A 20,916-nucleotide genomic window follows, 5' to 3' on the forward strand; every position below is an offset into this window, starting at 1 on the left:
TAATTAATTAATAATTAAGACATATTTAATTGTATAAAAACAAAATCTATGATAATTGTGTGTATGTAACTTTGTATTTAAGGCCGCCCATTATACATTTAATTCTATAATAATTTCTAAATCACTTTTAAAAAATTTTAACCAGTACAGTAGATTAAATAAATGTTAATCATTTAAAACTTATTGAATTTATTTACCATTAATTTTAAATATTTTAATAAATCAAAAAGAAATTAAGAAAGTACAAAATACTTAAAATCTTATTAATACTCTGATTTTACATAATCTTTTAAAATTTGAAGTCTTTATATTTTTTACTAGTTTTTGTATCTTGTGTAGATTTTCTTTTTTGTCCTTTCTTTTTTTCAGACTCCACTCCGTCATCATCACCTACACGTTGATCTTTCATTCTTTGCTCATATCGAGCTGCCATTGCTTCAACATCTCCAGCTAACTCAAGTTCTGAAGGATCCAAACTAACTTCTACCTCACCTGGTTTGTTAGTTACAGTACTTGGAATATCATACATATGAGTTGATGCCATCATTGAACCACGTACTGTGTCTACCTTCTTTTCAGGTAATACATGATATAGAGGTTGCTGTTCACTGGTTTCCATTTCAGATTCAATCTTTCGTTTTCTTAATTCAATATATTCTGGTGTTTCATAACCACTAGGTAGCCCTGACATAATACCAGATGGTGTAGCTAATCCTTCAGCAACTGGAGTAGCAATACCACTAGCATCCAAAGCAACTTCTTCTACTTCCTTAACCTCTTCTTCATCTTCTTCCTCTTCACTTTCTTCTACATCGGATTCTGAATCTGGTTCTCCCCACATTGATTTGTCAATTACCTCTTCAGCAATATTAGATTCATCATAATCGGAAGGAGTACCAAAAACATTACCATAGAGTGGACGGCCTCGTTCATCAACAGGAGGCTTACCCCAACCACCAGCATGATAACCAAAAGAACACCCTTCTGGTATAGGAGCATTTAAACCAGGTATTTTTAAAGCCGGGTAAGAAGGAGGTGGTCCATAACGCTGCATCGCAATAAGCCAAGGAGGAGGTACTTTTTGAGCATTATGGCCAACTGGCATACCTAATGCAGTTCTTAATTCAGCACTTAAATCACCTGGCTTTTTTTCTCTCAGTTTCGTTTCATATTCTTTACCTTCATAATACAAGTCTCCATGTAAGGATAATTTTGGTTTAGTTTGTAATTTGAAAAAAGCATCATGTAACTTTTTGTAATCTATATCAATTTTACCCATTTTAGGTCTGACTCTTTCCCTCATTTTATTTTTTAAAGATTTTTCATCTTCTTTTTCTTGATGAGCAGCTCTCATTTCCATGATACCTGTACGCTTAATAAAATCTGGCAAATCAAAAGGAGGTTTTTCAATACCCCGCTTACCTTGTAAATACTTCCGTTTAAAGCACCAATGACGAGGTACTGGTACTGTATTGCGATGTGCTTTTAACTGTATTAAAAGATGAGGATCTCTAGCTGTTACATCATGCATTTCAACAACATCTGGGCGTGAAACTAATTGTTTTAGCTCAGCAACACTTAAACGTGTAACCTTTTTAAATTGTCTTCTAGACAATTTGTCAGGGTCTTTAGACTGAGATTCTCCATTTTTCATTTTGTGTTCATCGTCATCGTCATCTTCTTGTTCAAGAAGTTTGGGTACCTTTTTAAGATCTAAATTAGGCATTAATGATTCCTGGTTACCTTGGTCTAATGGTTTTTGTTCTGGTTCTGGAATTTTAAAATTTTCAAAAACTTTTGCATATTGTCGATACATGGGTACAAGGTTAAATACACTTAAAGTTTCTTGTATATATTCGACTTCTATATCTAAAGGTTGAATCTTATTTTCTTTGTCTGAAGATGAAGTAGCCTCTTTATCTTTTTTCTCATTTTTTAACTGTTGTTTCTTTTTCTTTTTATACTTTTTTTTTCTCCTTTTAGCCACTTTACGATCTTTAGAAGATAATTTCAGTGATTGCTTTTCTTGTTCGTCATCAACATCTTCATTATTATCATCATCTTCATTCTCTTTGTTTAGAAGTTGTTCCTGAATATCATCATGCTTAGAAAGTAACTGAGGTTTACCTTCAAAATTCTTTTCATCAACCTCTACTTCTTTTGCTCGCTCGTCTTTGTAGTTTAAAGCTTGTTCGAGTGCTGGTGGTAAAGTAACAACTTCAGAGGGTTGAACTAAAGCTTCATCAGTATGAATTTCTGATTCATACATAATGGATTTATCAGAATTTATTTTATGAAAAACTTAAGAAAAGTTAATATAATACTCTACTGAATTTAATAATCTAATGAATTAAAAAAAAATTTAATCCAGATAATTATTAATTATTATAGTTTTCTTCGACATGGAAATACCAAATATGTGAACTATCTGAAAAAAATTGCATTCAGTATAGATAAATTTTATTTTTTAACGAATTATTAATGATAATTATTTCGAGTAATAATATATATCTTAAAATTATTAATAGATAAATGAAGACACTACATGAACTTACATTTCACGTGGTAAGCATTATCTATCCAAAGTTTTAGAGTGGATATAATTCAATTAAATTTACTTACAAAAAATAAAGTAAAAATAAAATTAGAGAACAACGGAAGTATTTTGTATTAATCAATCTAACTTAAAACAATGATGACTCCAGCTAGTTTTAGTCTTGGATGAAGATTAGGCTTATTGTTGTTGATTGATTGTAATCACAGTCTAGAAACTAACTAGTGATTACAAGAACAGACATTCAAACCATGGTATACAATGAGGGAGTACTACACTTTTTAGAAAAATGATAAGACATAACCTAAAATAACAGATATAAACTTAGATTTATACATCTAAACCACGGATATACAGGCAGTCTATATAATCGGATTTTTTAATTTGAAGACTGGTAGGCATGATTGTTAAAGTCCGAATAAGAGAGATAGAGTATATTTTTATAAGTTTGAGAGATATTACTGTGCTCTGAAAAGATCCAATTGGAGAAAGCCCATTCTGATATCACTATCATTCTCGAAATATACTCCGCCTTTTATAAACGCGTTATCAGAGTCAATGTTCTAGATTACGAACTAAGATAAGATGGGCTGGTTAAAACAAGGTTGGCAGAAATAAGGAGTGCGATTCGATTTTGCTATAGAAATTCTACAGAAAGAAATATTTAGCGATCAGTGAGCTTTAGCGACAAAAATGATTTTGGAATATAAAATTTAAATAACGAAGGGGAAATCGAAAAAATACATATAAAATAGTAAATACACTGTTACTTTAAAATTGCTCTTACTATGAGTAACAAAACGGATCGCCTGATAAGGCCTCTTAACCAATCCATTTTACCTGGGTTTGTTATTTATACATTCTGTTAATGGATATTTAAAACAAAGTAGATTGCCAACTAGTGATAGACGAAGCCACCGCGGAAACCATTTTGAGTAAGTCAAATAAGCCAAAATCACTGATAATAATATAATGACAAAATTGCACGATTATAGAATAGGGTTATCAATAATCGTGTAAAATTGTGAATTTGTCGTGTAATTTAAGAAAAATGGTAACGAAAAATCAAATTATTTAATGTGATGAAACAATTAATTTACTCAAAATGGCGGAATGGTGCTTTAACCTTTTGCCTGGCTAGCATAGGGAATTTAGCAGTTTAGTTTGTTATTATATGTACACAAATGTGTATCTAAAATATTTCTATAACGTCAATGCTACCAACTTAATTTGAACTTCTAAAATGTGCCATACATCCAATAATTAGGACAATTTTATAAATATACATTTTTGTTGTTGTCGTTAGCATATGTAAATAGAAAAATTATAATGGGTCCTTATCATTTTTTTAAAATGTAATCTGCACCCAAAATAGCCGATCCCAAATAGTTGGAATAATGGCAAGGAAAAAGAAGAATCTGCGCCCAAAATGACAAAATTTAATATCTTTCGTACTTATGACATATACCTCGAAATGTCTAGAAGTAGCTGATATCAACTACTATGTTTATGTCCTGAAGTTAGCACCCAAAGTTATTTTAATTGTAACCATTGATAAGACGTATTAAGATTGTAACACTCGAGTGTTACATAAGTTCTTTTTAATCCTTTTTTAAATTTTATACATTTGTTGTTAAGTGCTCCTTAAATATAATTTAAAGCATCCTTTTAAATCATTATTCATTTTTATTAAATCTGAAATGGTTGATTATTATTATTATTTTTTTAAATTCATGTGTGAAAATGTTTGAAGTTAACAAAGCTGCAGAAGTACCTCTCATCCCATATGATTTGGGTTATGAAGAAACTTTATTACATTTGATTAAATCGTTAGATTGCTTAGACAAAGTTGTTGATGCTGTTTATACTCACGTCCGAAGTAATATTAAATCACAAAAATGTGAAATAGAAAAATTAAATAGTAAACTCACTAATGTAGCTAATAAAGTGAAAAATTTACCTCTCATTAACAAGTCAATCCAAGTTTATTCAAGTTCTAAATATCCTGCAACTCATTGTTATAAAGACTATAACTATTGCTACAATTTTGATGTAAAATCTAATATTGTAGCTGATATTCAAGTTGTTCATAAAGTAACTGTACCTATCGACCCTAGTAAAAAACTTCAGTTTTTTAATGTAGATTTACCTGTTAAAAGATCATCTAAAAATAGAGATATCTTGCAGCGCAAAGGTATTGGTAATATACCAGATAATATAAATTATATTAGTTCTTTGTTATTATTCAATTCTAATGAAAATTTATACAAAAATTATACCTTATTAAATTCTTACAAAACCAATCCTAAAATAGAGGATAAAAAAACTGAACAAATTCAAAATTTGAACAAGCCTGTATTTACATTGCCTTTAAATGAAACAGAAAATCAGTTTAATTATTCCTATACGCCAGTTTATGAAGAAATACCATCTATTGATGTTCCAACTGATTTACCAGATTTGCCAGGTATTGCCGGTGATACAATTTGTTCAGAAAAAGTGAATAATGATATACTAATTGTATGCCCTCAATCTACTATAGCTGATCTACCATCATTTGATGAACTGGATCACTTAAAGAGTGTTCAAGTGATTTCTTATAATTCAGCTACCTGTTTAGAAGAAAATACTAAAATAAATGAAGATCTTAAAAGTATTCCTCCAGTAAATTTTATAAAAACTACAAATGATGATATTGAATTAGTTAAAAATGATTTAAAATCTATTGCAAATTTAGATAATGTAAATACTCATAGTATTCTTATGGATGAAATACGGAATGCAGGAGGAATGCATAAAGCTAAATTGCGTCCTGTAGATCATCGAAAATCTAACTATAATGAAGTACCAACAGGTGATGGTTTAATGGCTGATTTACACAAAAAATTAGCTATGCGTAGACAGGGAATATCTGGTTCAAATAAACAAAATGATAGTGGGTTAGAAGGAGTTATATATAGGATGGCTACAAAAATGTTACCACCAGATTCAGAATCTGAAAATGATATTGATGAAAATAATGAAACTGATGGCGATTGGGATGATTAGTTCAAATTATTATAATATTATTGTTATTCAGAATTTTTATACATAAATTATATTTATTTAAAAAAACTAATTGATAAATACCATTATTACTTGTCTTAACTGTTTTATAAAAAATAAAATACTGTTTTAAATAATAAAAAAAAACTTTAATCTACAAAAGAAAAATCAACATACAGCAAGGCGTTTAAAATCTAAAATTTCATGTTTGACGATTTTTCTCATGTTAAAGTATCATTTTCAGTCAAAAATATGTAGTAAACTAAATTACAAGGGCGCTTAAAAAGTAATTTTTTTTAAATTTAATATTTAGGGCAATTAAATAGCTTAATACAGCCCTAACTTCATCCCCTAGTCACTTACCAAAAATGTTATTTACCTTAAATTGACTATACCGTTAATATTTGTTAAAAAAAAAAAAAATTATAATTCCATTTAATCTAAATAATAATAATTTAACTTTAATTTTATAAAGTAATATATATCATTATTTATGCATTAAATTTTCACTTTTTTTTTTATCATGAAGTTATATTTCAACAAATATACTACATATACAAGCTCAATTTACCAAGTTGTCATTTATTATTTTAGATGTTCATCAAATATATTATACAGCATAAATATTTTTTACATACAAAATAACAAAAATTTACAAAAAAAACTATGTACAATTTTTTTAACATAAATAAAAAAATCACAGCATTTGTTAACAAATTTAATTAATTATACAGTAAACATAGCCAATAATTAAGATTAATCTTACTTGAGTATTAAAACCCCATATAAATTACAATTGTATAAAGCCAAAACCTATATGAATTAATTTCTATGTTACAATTATACTTCAATTACTTTAATATTATTTAAATTACAAAAATACAAGTAAAAATATACTTCATTATAAGTAAAAGGAACTAAAAACTTAATTATAATTTTGCATTACACTGAACATTATATTATGTTACATTTAAGTTAAGCTAATAACATTTATTAAGTTAAGTGTAATGTCTATGAATAAAACAAAAATATAAACTATTTAAACATGAAGTAATACAGTAGTATTATGAAGTCAGAAGTATTATTAAGGAATCATAAAAAATAAAAACCATTGATTTACATTCAATGTAAAAAGAGTAAAAACATGTTATACTATGTTTTTTATTTTTTTTATCTGGATAGTTGCTGTAATTGATCATGGAACTCCGTAAATATTCTTTGAGTACTTCTTGAACCTGCAACTATAACTAGTACTTCTTTCAAAAGTTCATGTTTTGACATACCTAGTATGGTGTGATTTTTTTTATGTTTTTGATAACTGTGAGAACTTCCTAGTAAACTTTGACATAAGAACCTCAAACTTTCATTATCTTCTGTTTCAGTTAAAAATGAAACAAATGTTAAAAGCCAATACTTATATTCTTTATCAGATTCCAAAGCTAAAGCTGCTGACATTTGTTGTTCTAAAAATGCTTTTGAACATAAAGATGTTATTTCTTCATTACCTTTTAAGATCAAATTTGGCTTATATTTAGAAGAATAAGCTTGCATCACACTTAATGGATATTGAGTGCTACTTTTATTTAATTCGTTGTGCTTATGCTTTTGAGAAGAATATGAATATATTGGATCTCCACTGTCTCCAATCATCATCCAACATTTAGTTTTAATAGAAAACATATAGGACTTTCCTGTAGTTAAAGTTATTAGAGCTGTTCCATTTTCAGTTAACATACATTTTTGTACATGGACTGGTTTATTTTTGTTAGAACAAATTAATGTATTTAATTTTTCCTCATGTAAAACACAAACTTGTTCATTGATGTCCCAAACAGATAATGTATTTTGAGTCATACATAATAAATAGTTGTTGTTGGAGCTTATTTGATTAACAGGTGATGATAAAACATATGGAGGACAAACAGGGGAACCATTCTTAGATTCTAATAAGTGTATTGTAGAATTACTTAATGCTACAATTAAGACACACAATGTTTTATTCATGCAGTATTTCACTATACTAGAACTAAATACCTTTTCCCAAATAATTATATTGTTAGAATAAACTTTCATCTTTGATATTGGTCCGCTTGTTGTATTACATTTCTCATTTTCAATGACAACTTTATAAGCGCCTTCATCAGAAACAGTATATTTTCGCTTTTGAGCAGAACATTGAATAAAATCAGATTTTAAATTATCACATTTTTCTTCAACTGCATTGAATTTTATTTTTTTAATAGGGAATAAGCTAGATAACATTGATTGTGGTTCCGATTTCTTTTTAGATTCATTTCTATGAGGAGAAACTTGTAATACTGAAGTTGGTGGATTTTTTAACACAGTTGAGTCAATAATTTTTGGTGTTTGAGATTCTTGACTAAAGTTGCTACAGCTATTACTAATATTAGGTTCTATTATGTCATCAACTCTTTCGATAACCACTTGACTTTTACTTTCACTCGATGAAGAAAATGGTAAAATATTTATTTCTTCAGTATTATCAGATGTTGGCGGTATAAAAATAGGAGTTATACGTCTACGTCCATCAGAAGTTCGAGTTTCAATTTGTTTTTTTAATATTGGAGGTAAAGTTTTAGGAGGTATTTTTATTTCTTTTTTAGAAGAGTAATCTATTGTTTTAACTACTGATTGAATACCATTCATTTTTAAAATTGCAGGGTTTTCAATAAGCATTGTATTGTTTTGTCTTTCTAATAAAGACACACCATACATTTTTTCATAAATAGCATTTTTTTCTTGATCTGTTAGTGCTTTACCAATATCTTTTTGATCAAATAATAAAATTGCTATAGTACCATCAAAAGAACATGCGTACAGATTGAGGCCATCTTTTGACCAAGATAAATCTAAAACAGGTCCTTGAAACAAACTTTCAAGGACTACTACAGGTCTTCTGAGCCCAGTAAGCCAAACAGAAACATTCGAATCTCTAGAACCAACAGCACTTAAACACATTTTATGTGTTTTTTTTCCAATTTTTCGTTCCATTATTGAACTACTAAATCTAACACAATTTATAGCTTTTCTATGTCCAACATAATCTTTTTCATATGTCCAACCATCTCTTTCTATAACTTTAGCGACTGGGCCAGTATTGTTCATAGCGTGAGCTGAAATAAGGTATTGACCATCAGGTGACCAACTATGCCTTAGTACTGCAGTATTTCCACCACAATCTTTGAAAGGTGTAGTAATAATTGTATCGGACTGCCAATCTGAAGTTCTCCAAATCCTTAATGATTTATCATCAGATTGAGACGAGATATATTTTCCAATAGGATCCCAAGATACCCCTTTAACTAACCCAGTATGACCAGTAAGTATTTTATGTACAGAGGGAAACTTTTGAGCATCCCATATTATAATAGTATTATCTACAGAACATGATGCCAAATATGTGTCTTGGGGAGACCAAGCTAAATCAAGTATATCTCCTGAATGTGATCTAAGTGTATACATACATTTCCATGTTTCAATGTTAACAATATTTTTTGTTCCAAAAACAACATTACCACTATTTGGATACTTGGTTAGTGACCATATCATAATAATTTTATCATCACCGCCAGATGCTAAATATTTACCCGATGTACTCCAACGAACACAATTGACACAGGCTAAGTGACTATCAACCTGAGAAAAATAAAAAAATTAATAAATGGATGTATAAATTTTAACTACACTTACGTGACATAAAATTTTTGGAACATTTTCGTCATTTTCACTATTTTCATCTAATATTGCTGCTGTATTCCATAAAATAACTAAACCAGAATCACTTCCCTGTCCACCAGTAGCTAAACGAGTACCATCAGGATGGATGTCAATTGAAAATATTGGCATTCCATTATGAGTAATCCATGAGGGTTTTAAAACAATCATATTGTAATATGCTTATTTTTCTTGATTACTTACATTAAATAAATATAAAAACCATAATTGACATTAAACTTTAAATCTAATGAAAAAAAATGATGAAAATTATTTTTACCGGGAAGATATTTTTTATTACCACAGATCGTTTTTGTTAAAAATGATAATAAGTCAAATAAAACGTTTCTCACTTCAAAGAGTAAATTGACTACTAATATTTGCGTACACGGTTAAAGAAACGAGGATATGTGAAAATACTTTTTAATTTTTATGTGATATGATATTATTAATATTATTATTATTATTAATATTAATATAATATTATGATATTAGCATAGGATGTTTTAAAATATCTATTGATAACTGTAATGACTAGGATCTAAAGACATACTCCAAAGGATAAAAAATATTTTATATCAACCTAAATTTTACAAATTATTTTATACTAATTCATCAGTTATTCGTCTTCTAGTGATAATTTATACTTAAAATAAATCATAATTTAGCCTTTATAGGGCGTAATTCCTTTTCTACGCACATTATTTAGTTGGCTCTGTATCCAAGTGTAAACGTTAAATTCGAGATGTATGGTTAAAATAGCCTTTTAAAGTTTAAACTCGCCATCTTACCCTACTAGACAGTAGCTCCAAACTTAGCTGTAGATGTTTCGATTCTTCTATTTGCTTTAAAAGTTAGAATTTAATGTTCGTATTTATATAAAATTTACACAATTTTAAGAAAAAAAAAAGTTTAAATTATATTAATTAACATGTTATAATTACAATTTTTAAACGATTGATTTCATAAAAAAAAAAATGATTATAATATCTGATTTTTATAGATAGGTAGAACCTTTATAGAAATGTAGACTGAATTAATCCATTTTTTAATAAGCAAATGCTTTATTTACATCCGGGTTAACACTACCGAGTGGGTAAATATTTAAGTATATGTGAATGTACATTATAAAATAAAAAAATCTATTGGAAATTTGAAAAAATAATTAGTGCATTTAAAAGTTTATTAATAATGTCATACTGAATAACACAAAATTTAACTCTGTTTAATAAATTTAAAATTACCTAAATTCCAATTTTGTTGATTTTAGCTTCGATGCGAAGCTGAGAAGGTATTGGTTTTACTAAGATGTATTTTTTTTTTTGTGTCAGTAACCACTTTTTCGCAGCTCTCACCGAACCGATTTTTTTCAACGATACGTCAAAAGATCACAAATCGTATCTAGTCGAAATTTAAAAATCGCTAATTTTCGAAATTTTTTCAATTTTTTTTAATTAAAAATTAAATTTAACCCTTAACCTGCCCACAAGGGGAGATTTAAAATGACAACTTTTTCAAAAAAAATAAACTTTTGAAAGTGTTCCGGAAAGTCTGAGACTTTTATATATATCTTAAATTAAAGCTAATGTAATGTACTTTATTATGCAAAAAAAAAATTTCGGACTTTATTTTTTCTTCACGGTGAAAATAGCTACCGAATGCTATTATTGTGTGAAAATTCTTGATTTTATTTTTTACATTTTTAACTTTATAATGATATAACTTATTGAAAAGTGTATGGATCAACATAATTTTTTTATGAGAAATAATATTTTTTAATAATCCCTTTTTCATTCGACATACTTTATCTGAATCAGGATATTAATAACGAACTAGCAGATCATGATGTTGCGTTTGGTATAATCCACCAATTTTTTAAAATTAAACACTATCTAAAGATTTGCATCGAAGCGTTTTTTTTGATAGTGATAATCACTGTTAGATATCATTATACTTGATCCAACTATGGCACGTCACCACTGTGCCGCGATCCCCCTGTGCTGGTTTTTTTTTAATGAAACTAGAATAATTAAGGTTTTAATTAAAAATAAAAAAATAATAATATTATATCAAAAAGTAGGAACAAAAAACATTTTATTATTATTTAAACACCAAAATGTATGAGATAGATTACACTTTAAAATTTTCATATACTGTTATTGCTATTTATGGGTGATCTTTCAAATTTTATAAATATTGAAATTAAGACAGATTTATATTGGATAGATTTATGACAGACTTCCATAGACCTATTCCATAAAACTTTAACTTCTGCTCATTAAAAGAAAATTATTTAAATTAAAAAAAATGTATAATAAAATTCACACAAAATGTTTTTTTCCAATGTAACATAATATAATTTTAGACTGTAATAATTGATAAATAAATATAGTAATTTACTTTAATAGTACAAGTAATATAATTTAATAAAGTGAAAAAAGGTTCATAATGCAGAAGTAAGTATATATACATTTATTTTAATTACATTGTTATTAATAGCAACACACACATATGACAATCAATAAATTTATAAATTTTATAAAATATTACATTGAAAAAAATTTCCAATTTTTTAACAAATGAAAATTAATAACTTAGGAATGTGTGGTATCTTATGATTGATGATGATGCAAACGTCGACCATTATCAAAATTAGAGAGCCTTGGATAATTAACAAATTCCTTTCCATAATAGAGTATTAACGATAATACACAAATCACCATAGAACCCCAGAAAAGCAGAAAAAGGTATGTTCCTGTACTGTATTCTATAAATGACAAGAGAAAAAAAAATTATTAAACATTGTACTTATACAGCATTAGCCACAAGAAGGGTTGTATCAAAAGGTTAAAATAATAAGAATAACGATTCTATAAAATATCACACCACATTTTGAAAAATAAGTTTACTAGTAATAGTTTACTTTTAAGATACAGAACTATCATCTAGTAAGTCATATTAATCATATTAATGATTAAATATAATGGTCACATAATCATTAGGTAATCATTTTACCTTTTTTTAGTCAAATTGATTTAGAAAATTAAAAATATACATTTCAGGAATTCCTGTTTATTTTTTCTTAAAATTATAAGAAGACAACCAATAGCTTTTATCTAAAATATGTAGATAACAGAAAATTTAGAAAAGAAATTTTTATAGAAAACATTCAGTAATGCTAAAATGCAAAATACTAAAAAAATTATTATTACAATAGAAGTTAAAAAATGTCCCAAACTTCCATGATCTATCACTCACTCACCTATGTCTTATTAGCTATTGAAATTTACAACAACAGTAGTGTGCCAAGATTTTATAATAAGGAAGGATAATTATGAATTATCCTTGTATTTATAATTATGAAGTATTTTAACACCCACATATCCTTAAATCTACTATGGCATCAATTAAAAATTATTTAGATGATTGGTGTATACAACAGGAGTTCATTATTTTATATTTTAATAAAATATTATTATTAAATTATTATAAGTGATAAAATTATTTTAGATCCATTATTCATTAATGGATTATACTATTATTAATATTATTTATACATTAATACACATTACAAATTGAACTGAACAAACCTGATGTAAATATTGCATTAGCCATAAACATTGCAAGGGCAATCATCAAAATGATAGGATACTAAAAAAAACAAACAATTTTAAGTCAAATTATTATTATTATTTTAAAAATTGTTTATGTTATAATAAATTATATAGCATTACCATAATATACTTTAATGCAGGTTTAACTTCTAATGGACATGACAAAGATGCACTTTCTTCATTATTAACTTTATAATTTCCTAAAACAAGATCAATACAATCCTAAAAGAATAAGAAAATTATTAGCAATTATTTCTAATTAATATTAATAAAATATAATAAAGACAAGACAAGTTTAAACATATTATATTAAATAGTGCCCTATGGATGTTGACACAATCAAAATATTACATTTTTGTTATTTAAAAAATGTTATAAAATAAATATGATTCACAGATCTGATTGTATAGTACATTAATAATAAATATTAGATAATTAATTAACTATTCTTCACTAAATATCATCCAAAACACCAATATAAAGCATACATTTTTTCTTATCAGAAGTAAAAAGTATTCCAAGTATTATATTTAAAAAAAAAATATCAAATTATACCTTCACTTTAAGGATAAGATTAAGTGGTTTTTATAGTTATTAGGGTCAATTATATAATTGTATATTAAATATTTACAATTTAAGGATCACCCTTTACATTGTAAATCACTACATCAAAATTTCAATTAACACAATTTTAAGAAAAAGAGGAGATAGAACTCACAATTATTTTAAATATATGATATGTGGGATACTAAATTTTTAAAATAATTTTATAATAATTTTTGAAAAAAAAAAAACTTCTTATATTTTACATTTGAAAATGATGAATAATATATAATTTATTAACTTTTTATACATAATTTATCTACGAGAAAAATATTAAAATCATAATTACTTGTCGCACACCATCTTTTAAATTATTCTTGTAATAACGAATTAATGAATTTTTCAAATCTCTTAACATTCCATTGTATGTTCGTTTACCAGTACGAGTAAAATCAGTTTTCAGCGCTCCTGTTCCAGAATACTGAATTGAAATAATATCAGCATGATCAGCCCAGACTGTTTTAAATAATGATTCTAAATCATACTGATCTTCAACTTTTTGACCTATATGTAATATATCTAATTTCTAAAATAAAAAATTAAAGAATATGTCTGGAGATATATATTCGTAATGCTTATTAAAAATTCAAGCACCTGTAGCATGATGGTTAACATTCTTCTTCCTAATAGACTTTGAACAACATTTGTTCTATCTAAGCAGTCTATACAATTGGTTCTGAAAATTCCTTTTTGAGATATCAATAATTTACCATCTGAACCCAAAAGAAAATAATTTAAATTGTCCTGTTCATGTGCTACTCTATTTATCAGAATTGAAAGTCTATCCCATCTCATTTTTTTACATTCACAGTGAAAATCAAATGCTTCATACTTAATTTTGTTACTATCTATCATATTTACAATGTCATGATATTTACGTTCCAGTTCTTGTTCAGCACCTCTGTGATCAATCTATAAACACAAAGATATCAGTTTCACAAAATGTTTGTTTGACACCAAAATTTTTTTTTAACTTACTAAATATACTGTATTATTATAATATTATATTTACCAAATTAATTAAAATTTGTTGACCATAAAGTAATATTTGTTCATTAAAGTGTCGAGTTGCAGCTTCTAAATGATTTTCATTTGTGGCTAATTGCACTACAGGCTTATATTTTAATGTTGGATATTGGGACCAAAACAAGGGTATAGAACCACGCGTCTAAAACAAAATTATTAGTAGAAGATAAATATAATTTGTTCAGTAAAATTTAAAACAGTAATTTTTAATTATTTAATTATAACCAATTTGTATTTTAATAAAATAATTTAAAAACATATACAAGTTGATTCTTTTAACACTAACCACTCAATATCTCTTAAAATAATGATTATATTAAGATAATTATTTCTAGTATTTTCATATACTTCTCTATTTATCAGTTACTACTTTTTTATTCAGCTTTATAAGGTATAAGATAAAAACTTTCAACCAATTATTTCGAAATTTATTACCATTTTGAAATATAGAGGTGAGATACGGAAATGTTAATATTTATCATGAGATATTTCTTAGTCGTACTTCTCCACTTAGGTATAAAAATATTAATAACTTATGAATTACTGACCATGTAATTGACATGTAACAACAATCATTAATAAGTTTTCAAGTCAATTATTAAAAATTTATACTAGTTACGAACCCGTATTGTTATGATATTAGTGTAGTAGGATTAAAAAATAATTAGTATTAGGCAACGAATAAGCAATAATTGATCGCGTTTGAACCATTGTATAAATATATTGTGTTATAACTCTGTACTTTAATTTCACATTACAACGACATCCACTCTAACACATTACCATGTCTCATCCTAGGTAGGACACAACAATACTAGCTGCAGTGTATTCGGAATAACTTTACAAAAATGTTTAAATGAAAATAATTCCAGACTTTACTTATAAGGTATAAAAGATGAATTAAAAAAGTAATTATAATTTTTTAATAAAAAATAATACATATATATCTAAATATTACCAAATATAATTATTATTTTAAGAGAAATTGAGTGACTAGTATGAAAAGAATCCTACTACTATATATAATTAATTATTTATAAAAATATATTATTGTACATTGTCATAATAGTATAAAGTAGATGGTAATTTAATTTTAATTTTATGTAATATTAATAATAATTTTAAAAACTTGATAAATATTTGATGTTTTGAGCATAGGTGCAAAATGAGAGGGTTAAGACTTAGACTTAATACATAAAGATTTAGCTCCCAAAAACAAAAAAATTAAACAGTGATTCATTATGGATAAGAAACTCATTTTCTTGGAAATTATTTAAAATTTAAATTTAGTTTAGAAAAATATTGTATGAGTTAAAAACTACAATTATATGATAACTCTTTGTAGTTAAGAAACTTTATTTTCATTGTTTTAAGAATAAGAAACCAAAATTTTTATTTTAATTAAACTCCTATTTTTAGTTTGATGATATAATAAAAAACATTTTTGTAGGAAATCATTTGTATTTAAAAATTGTTTAAATATTTGGTTAAAAATACAAATTTATCATTAATTTGTTTATCATAATACCAGAGATCACAATTATCTGTTTCAATGGTAGTTATCAAGTATATTTTCACTAGACCAGTTGTTCATCAATAATAGTAAACTAGAGTTTAATATTATAATATTAGTTTATAAGTCATAAATTAAAATGATTAAAAATAAATAATGGTTTTTAACATAGTCTTCAAATGTAAAAATTGTTAAAAAACAAATTACAGTGGAATGATTATAGGATAAAAATTTATAAGAATTTTTAATTAAATCTGTTCTACCCCTTTCAAATCTTTGAACCTTTATGCATAAATATAAAAAATGTAATTTTTAATTTAAAATAAACAACATTTTGGATATTCTCTAATTATTAAGTTTAATTTTCAAATTAATGTTTATAAATACTTGAATATAAGAGCTTCTTGTGTTATTATACTCTACTATCATTTCAGTTTCAACAAAATTTGCTACATTTCCATCATGATCTATCCCACGCTTTAATAATCTTGGCCCATGTCGATTCCAAGATCTTCTTGAAACAATGGTCCAAATAAAATGTTTTCCATTTAAAACACAATAATTTATAGCAATAACTGTAAGAATTCTTTTCATAAATAACTCAATACTTGATTCAAACATTTTTAAAATTAACATTATGTAAACTAAAATAACTTACATCCATGAATTATTGGGACACAGAATTTATGATTTTCTATACAAAAATCTGATAGCAAAGAATGATTCCATAAAAATCTTTTGTCAGCTCTTTCATACATTGGAGTCTTAAAATATGTAATAAATAAGTGTGATTAATATATATAAATAAGGAATAAAGTGTCAAAAATTGATTTTAACATAAATTGATTCAGCTCAAGGGGACAATCTTTAAGTAGTGAATGCCTCATGTGTTTGTTCAAACACTCATAATTATACTTAATGTTAGAATTATAAGATATTAAATATAGAATGAAGTGGAAGTAATTGGTAATGCACTTTTTTAGATAAATTTTATTTCAAACTTGCATTTTATATTATAGCAACACATTAATATCAGAACTTTTCAATGTTAAATAAAATCTGCTAAATATTTTACAAAAAAATACAATTATCCCAATTGTTTACATTTACTCTACTTCACACTAGAAGCTTATAAATATCTACTTTAAGTATCATAACTTAACATAACATCACAATTTCAAGTTCATCAAGTGATGCAATCACAATAAAATTGGGGAGATGAGGATTATTTTTTAATTTTTTTGTAACTCTTTTTTTTCGCATTAAAATTTTTTATTCTGTATCGTTATTAGAGAAAATTTGAATAAGCAAAAAAAAAATTGATCACAAATAAAAAATTTAAACATTGCTTATAATTAGGAGGGGAAGATACAACCTTAAATATCCCTCTTATTGGTCGCACCAATGGTTATATGAATATGACTGAGTTTTAGTAATTATAATGATAACTTTAATTTGAATAAAAATATTATTTTAACTTATAATAATAGTTTAGTCAAGAGAAGATTGACTAAACATTTTGTATATTAACATTATTTTTAGTTAAATTATATTTTATAAATTCTAAACCTCAATGATTACTTTTATATAAATATATAATTTACTACTCACTTCTAAAAATGATGGCGATGTGTAATATAGTCGTTGCATTGAATGAGTTAAATCATATGTATAAGAAAAATAGTAATAAGGTGTATTAAACGTTTGTTTTACCATATTCACATATTCTAAATCCATTTGTATCTAAAAAAACAATTTTAATAACAACATATCATATAAAAAGTAACTACTTTAATACTTGTGTTTCATTTAAATGCAGTTTAGTCTTTGGTAATGGTATCAAGTCTACATCTATCAGTTGCCAAATATCATGTCCACTTATTTTGCCAATCAGTTTTTTTCCTTTAATGATGACAATATAAGGACCAACCAATAACTTTATAATACCCAATAAACCAAATATTTGTTGATGATTGCAATCTTTTGGTATTTGCCCATTGTTCACTAAAAATAATTCATTTTTACTTCACATCCTAAATAAGTTTTTGTAAAATATATTTGTTACCTTCTTTTTTATAAGTAAAGTCTATACGATCAATATTTAATAGTATATCTGTATTTTGTATTGGTTCTATAAAAATATTATCAGGACAAATATACCTAAATAAAAAAAATATAATACTAAATTCAAAAAAATTATTTCTATTTCGTATAGTTAACTTTAATTTTTGATTTTTTTATACTTAATTCTAATTAACTATAATTAAATATTCTAAAATGTTATGTATTAAAAAATATTTAATCAAATGTATTCAATTTTATTATTTAATAAAACAGTATCAAATATTATTATTACAATTTATAAATAACAAATATCTGATTAGGCAGGACTGTAAGTTTTCAGGGGATCATATAAAATGTATATTAAAATTTTTATTTTGCTCATTTTATTCTTTTTAGTTCTATTTATAAATAATTAAATGAACAAAGTAAATAGGTAATCAATTTATTTTAATTAGGCTTATAGAATGTAATACCATCAAATTTGGTCTTTTAATCTGGGTTTAATGATATAAAAATTATTATTATATAAATTACAGTATTTGTTTTTTAATAATTTAAATGTACTTTATTTAAGTATATATATTCTTTAGAGTTCTCATAAAGATATTAAACCAAAATACAAATATTACAATTTTAGTTCTAAACTATTTTATAAAACTTTTCATAAAAAAAATCTAACTAATTTAAAAGATTATAAAACGCTCATTAAACAATTAAATACAAGAAAAATACATTTATTCAATGAAATTAACAAGCAATTTTAATTAATTTTTATTAAAATTAAATATTTCATAACTTACAAGTTAAAATGATCATATACCATAAGAGAATCCTTTAAACTATTAGTAGAAGGAATCATTATAAAAAAAACTGATACCGATTAAATGATTTTTTTTCTACTCTCAAATTTTCAATAAAAATACTTCAATGTAATACAATACAATTTATCTTGAAAAATGGATCCTTTATGAGATTTCAATAGGAATACCATTAAAAATTTATCAATTATGATCGTCTAAACAATATATTAATTATAATAACAATTAAGTTAATATACTAATATTTTTGCTAAAATTGGTATATTTAGGAGCTATGTACGTTGATGTATGCTACGTATAAGTTTGATATCATTATTAGAAATCTTTTTAAACATAATCATTGTAAATTAATGTGATAAAAAATAGATATTAGACTGTGTTATACCACAGATAAGATAATATTTATTTTATCTGTGGTTATACGGTCCGGTTGTTATTGATATAGCAATTGTGCCATTTTACGTGGCGCAATCTAGTTGAACATACCTTAAATGACTAATTCTTAATAAGCAGATAGCATTACATTAGAAATTTAAAATACTTATTTCAATCATATGATACACTTTAACACCAGTAAAAAGTGTTTTGTGTCAAAAACATTTTTCAGTATTTGATATTATAACTTAATAAGAAACTATAGATTCTAGTAAATATATTATCTACACAGAATGAATACAATAAATTTATATTAAGTAATATAAAACAAAAAAAAATTTTTTAATTTGTTGTATTAGACATTATGAAGTTAAACAATTCTTCGGTCAAACTCCAATATTTATCCAAAAATTCGTTGATATAAATGTACCTTCTTGTTCTTTAAAAAAATTATAATATACTTAATAGAATTTTTTGAAGATAAAGTATTATAAGTTAATTTATTTTATATAAAATAATAACTAGAGTTGCAGGGGCCCCATTCAAAATTTAATTAAGTTCCTTTTTTTCTAATTTTTATTCAAAATATGATACATATTATCTTTTCTTTCAAGAGTGTTAATGCAGACTAAATATTTGACCCGGAAGTAAATTAATTTTTATTTGTTCTTGGGCCCAATTTTGGCAGTAAATCTTTTGGTTGAAGCTGTAAAGACAGGTAGTTGAATTAAATAACAACACTCAGTAATATTTTTGATATTTAAATAATATTTCAATGGGCATAACACAAAAAATTATCAAAGCAAATAGTTACAAATATTATTTTAATAAACATATATAATAATGAATAGGAACACTATGACTTATAGAAACTATACTACTAAACCAGTAAACTATACCGGAATACTAGACTAATTTGTCAATAAATATTTGCGATTTTTATAGTCCCCAAATGATGAAAGTTGTGGAAATCCCTCGATTAACCACTTATTTCATATTTAGGAAACGATTTCTGACTACAATTTGGAGGAAATCCATCATGTTATACCACAATATATAATTTTCTTTTAAAAGCCGATTAAAAAATTACTTGACTTCAACAGTGTGATACTATTAATATTAATTCATGATCTCTATTCACACTAATAACTGAGTTACTGTCCATAATATCCAATTGTTTTAAGAATTTTTATGTACATCATAAATGCTGCCAAATAATAATATTAAAAAAAGAATCCGATAAACAACTGATATTTCTTACAATACAGCCATTGAAACACTGTAATTAATGTAACAAGGATAAATTTATAAATTCATGGTATTTAATTTTAGCTAAACAAAATTCTAAGTGTATACAAAACGGAAAATTGAATTAAATGCGATAATTATTTATTATTCTAGATATTTATGCAATAACTGTATTGAAAAACATAAAATAAATTTCCAATGGAAAATAAACAATTCATTTCTGATTATAAGCTCTTTATAAAAGTAATAATAGTTATATTAAACACTAGAGGGCAACACATAGCCAACACTATTCAATAACAGCTCAGCTGTCCCCGCGAT

General features: G+C 25.5%; 4 protein-coding genes across 5 annotated transcripts; 1 reads left to right on the forward strand and 3 right to left on the reverse strand.

The window, feature by feature from the left end:
- Positions 1-55: 55 nt before the first annotated feature.
- LOC126896961 (splicing factor 3B subunit 2-like) lies at positions 56-2,794 on the reverse strand. Of its 2 annotated transcripts, none has more exons than XM_050670214.1 (2): positions 2,556-2,794; positions 56-2,424 (listed from the first exon to the last, which is right to left on the reverse strand). In XM_050670214.1, the coding sequence occupies exon 2, from the start codon at positions 2,267-2,269 to the stop codon at positions 290-292; it is 1,980 nt and encodes a 659-aa protein (XP_050526171.1). In that variant the 5' UTR covers positions 2,270-2,424; positions 2,556-2,794; the 3' UTR covers positions 56-289. The 2 variants fall into 2 exon arrangements, with proteins under 2 accessions (XP_050526171.1, XP_050526170.1); XM_050670213.1 differs by having other exon boundaries at positions 56-2,428.
- Positions 2,795-4,109: 1,315 nt separating this feature from the next.
- Positions 4,110-5,680, forward strand: LOC126896962 (WASH complex subunit 1). Its single transcript, XM_050670215.1, has one exon. The coding sequence runs from the start codon at positions 4,298-4,300 to the stop codon at positions 5,600-5,602; it is 1,305 nt and encodes a 434-aa protein (XP_050526172.1). The 5' UTR covers positions 4,110-4,297; the 3' UTR covers positions 5,603-5,680.
- Positions 5,681-6,154: 474 nt separating this feature from the next.
- Positions 6,155-9,650, reverse strand: LOC126896960 (protein HIRA homolog). Its single transcript, XM_050670211.1, has 2 exons — positions 9,311-9,650; positions 6,155-9,256 (listed from the first exon to the last, which is right to left on the reverse strand). The coding sequence occupies exons 1-2, from the start codon at positions 9,503-9,505 to the stop codon at positions 6,770-6,772; spliced, it is 2,682 nt and encodes an 893-aa protein (XP_050526168.1). The 5' UTR covers positions 9,506-9,650; the 3' UTR covers positions 6,155-6,769.
- Positions 9,651-11,460: 1,810 nt separating this feature from the next.
- On the reverse strand, positions 11,461-19,167 carry LOC126893920 (phosphatidylinositol-3-phosphatase SAC1). Its single transcript, XM_050664470.1, has 12 exons — positions 18,955-19,167; positions 18,156-18,250; positions 17,889-18,094; positions 17,702-17,833; positions 16,749-16,854; positions 16,478-16,665; positions 14,564-14,719; positions 14,146-14,463; positions 13,841-14,077; positions 13,069-13,170; positions 12,925-12,985; positions 11,461-12,101 (listed from the first exon to the last, which is right to left on the reverse strand). Exons 1-12 carry the CDS (start codon positions 19,011-19,013, stop codon positions 11,947-11,949), a joined length of 1,815 nt encoding a protein of 604 aa, XP_050520427.1. The 5' UTR covers positions 19,014-19,167; the 3' UTR covers positions 11,461-11,946.
- Positions 19,168-20,916: the final 1,749 nt, after the last annotated feature.

The sequence above is a fragment of the Daktulosphaira vitifoliae genome, unplaced genomic scaffold (assembly GCF_025091365.1).
Source record: "Daktulosphaira vitifoliae isolate Bord-2020 unplaced genomic scaffold, ASM2509136v1 Scaffold_1, whole genome shotgun sequence".
In the NCBI taxonomy this organism is placed as follows: domain Eukaryota; kingdom Metazoa; phylum Arthropoda; class Insecta; order Hemiptera; family Phylloxeridae; genus Daktulosphaira; species Daktulosphaira vitifoliae.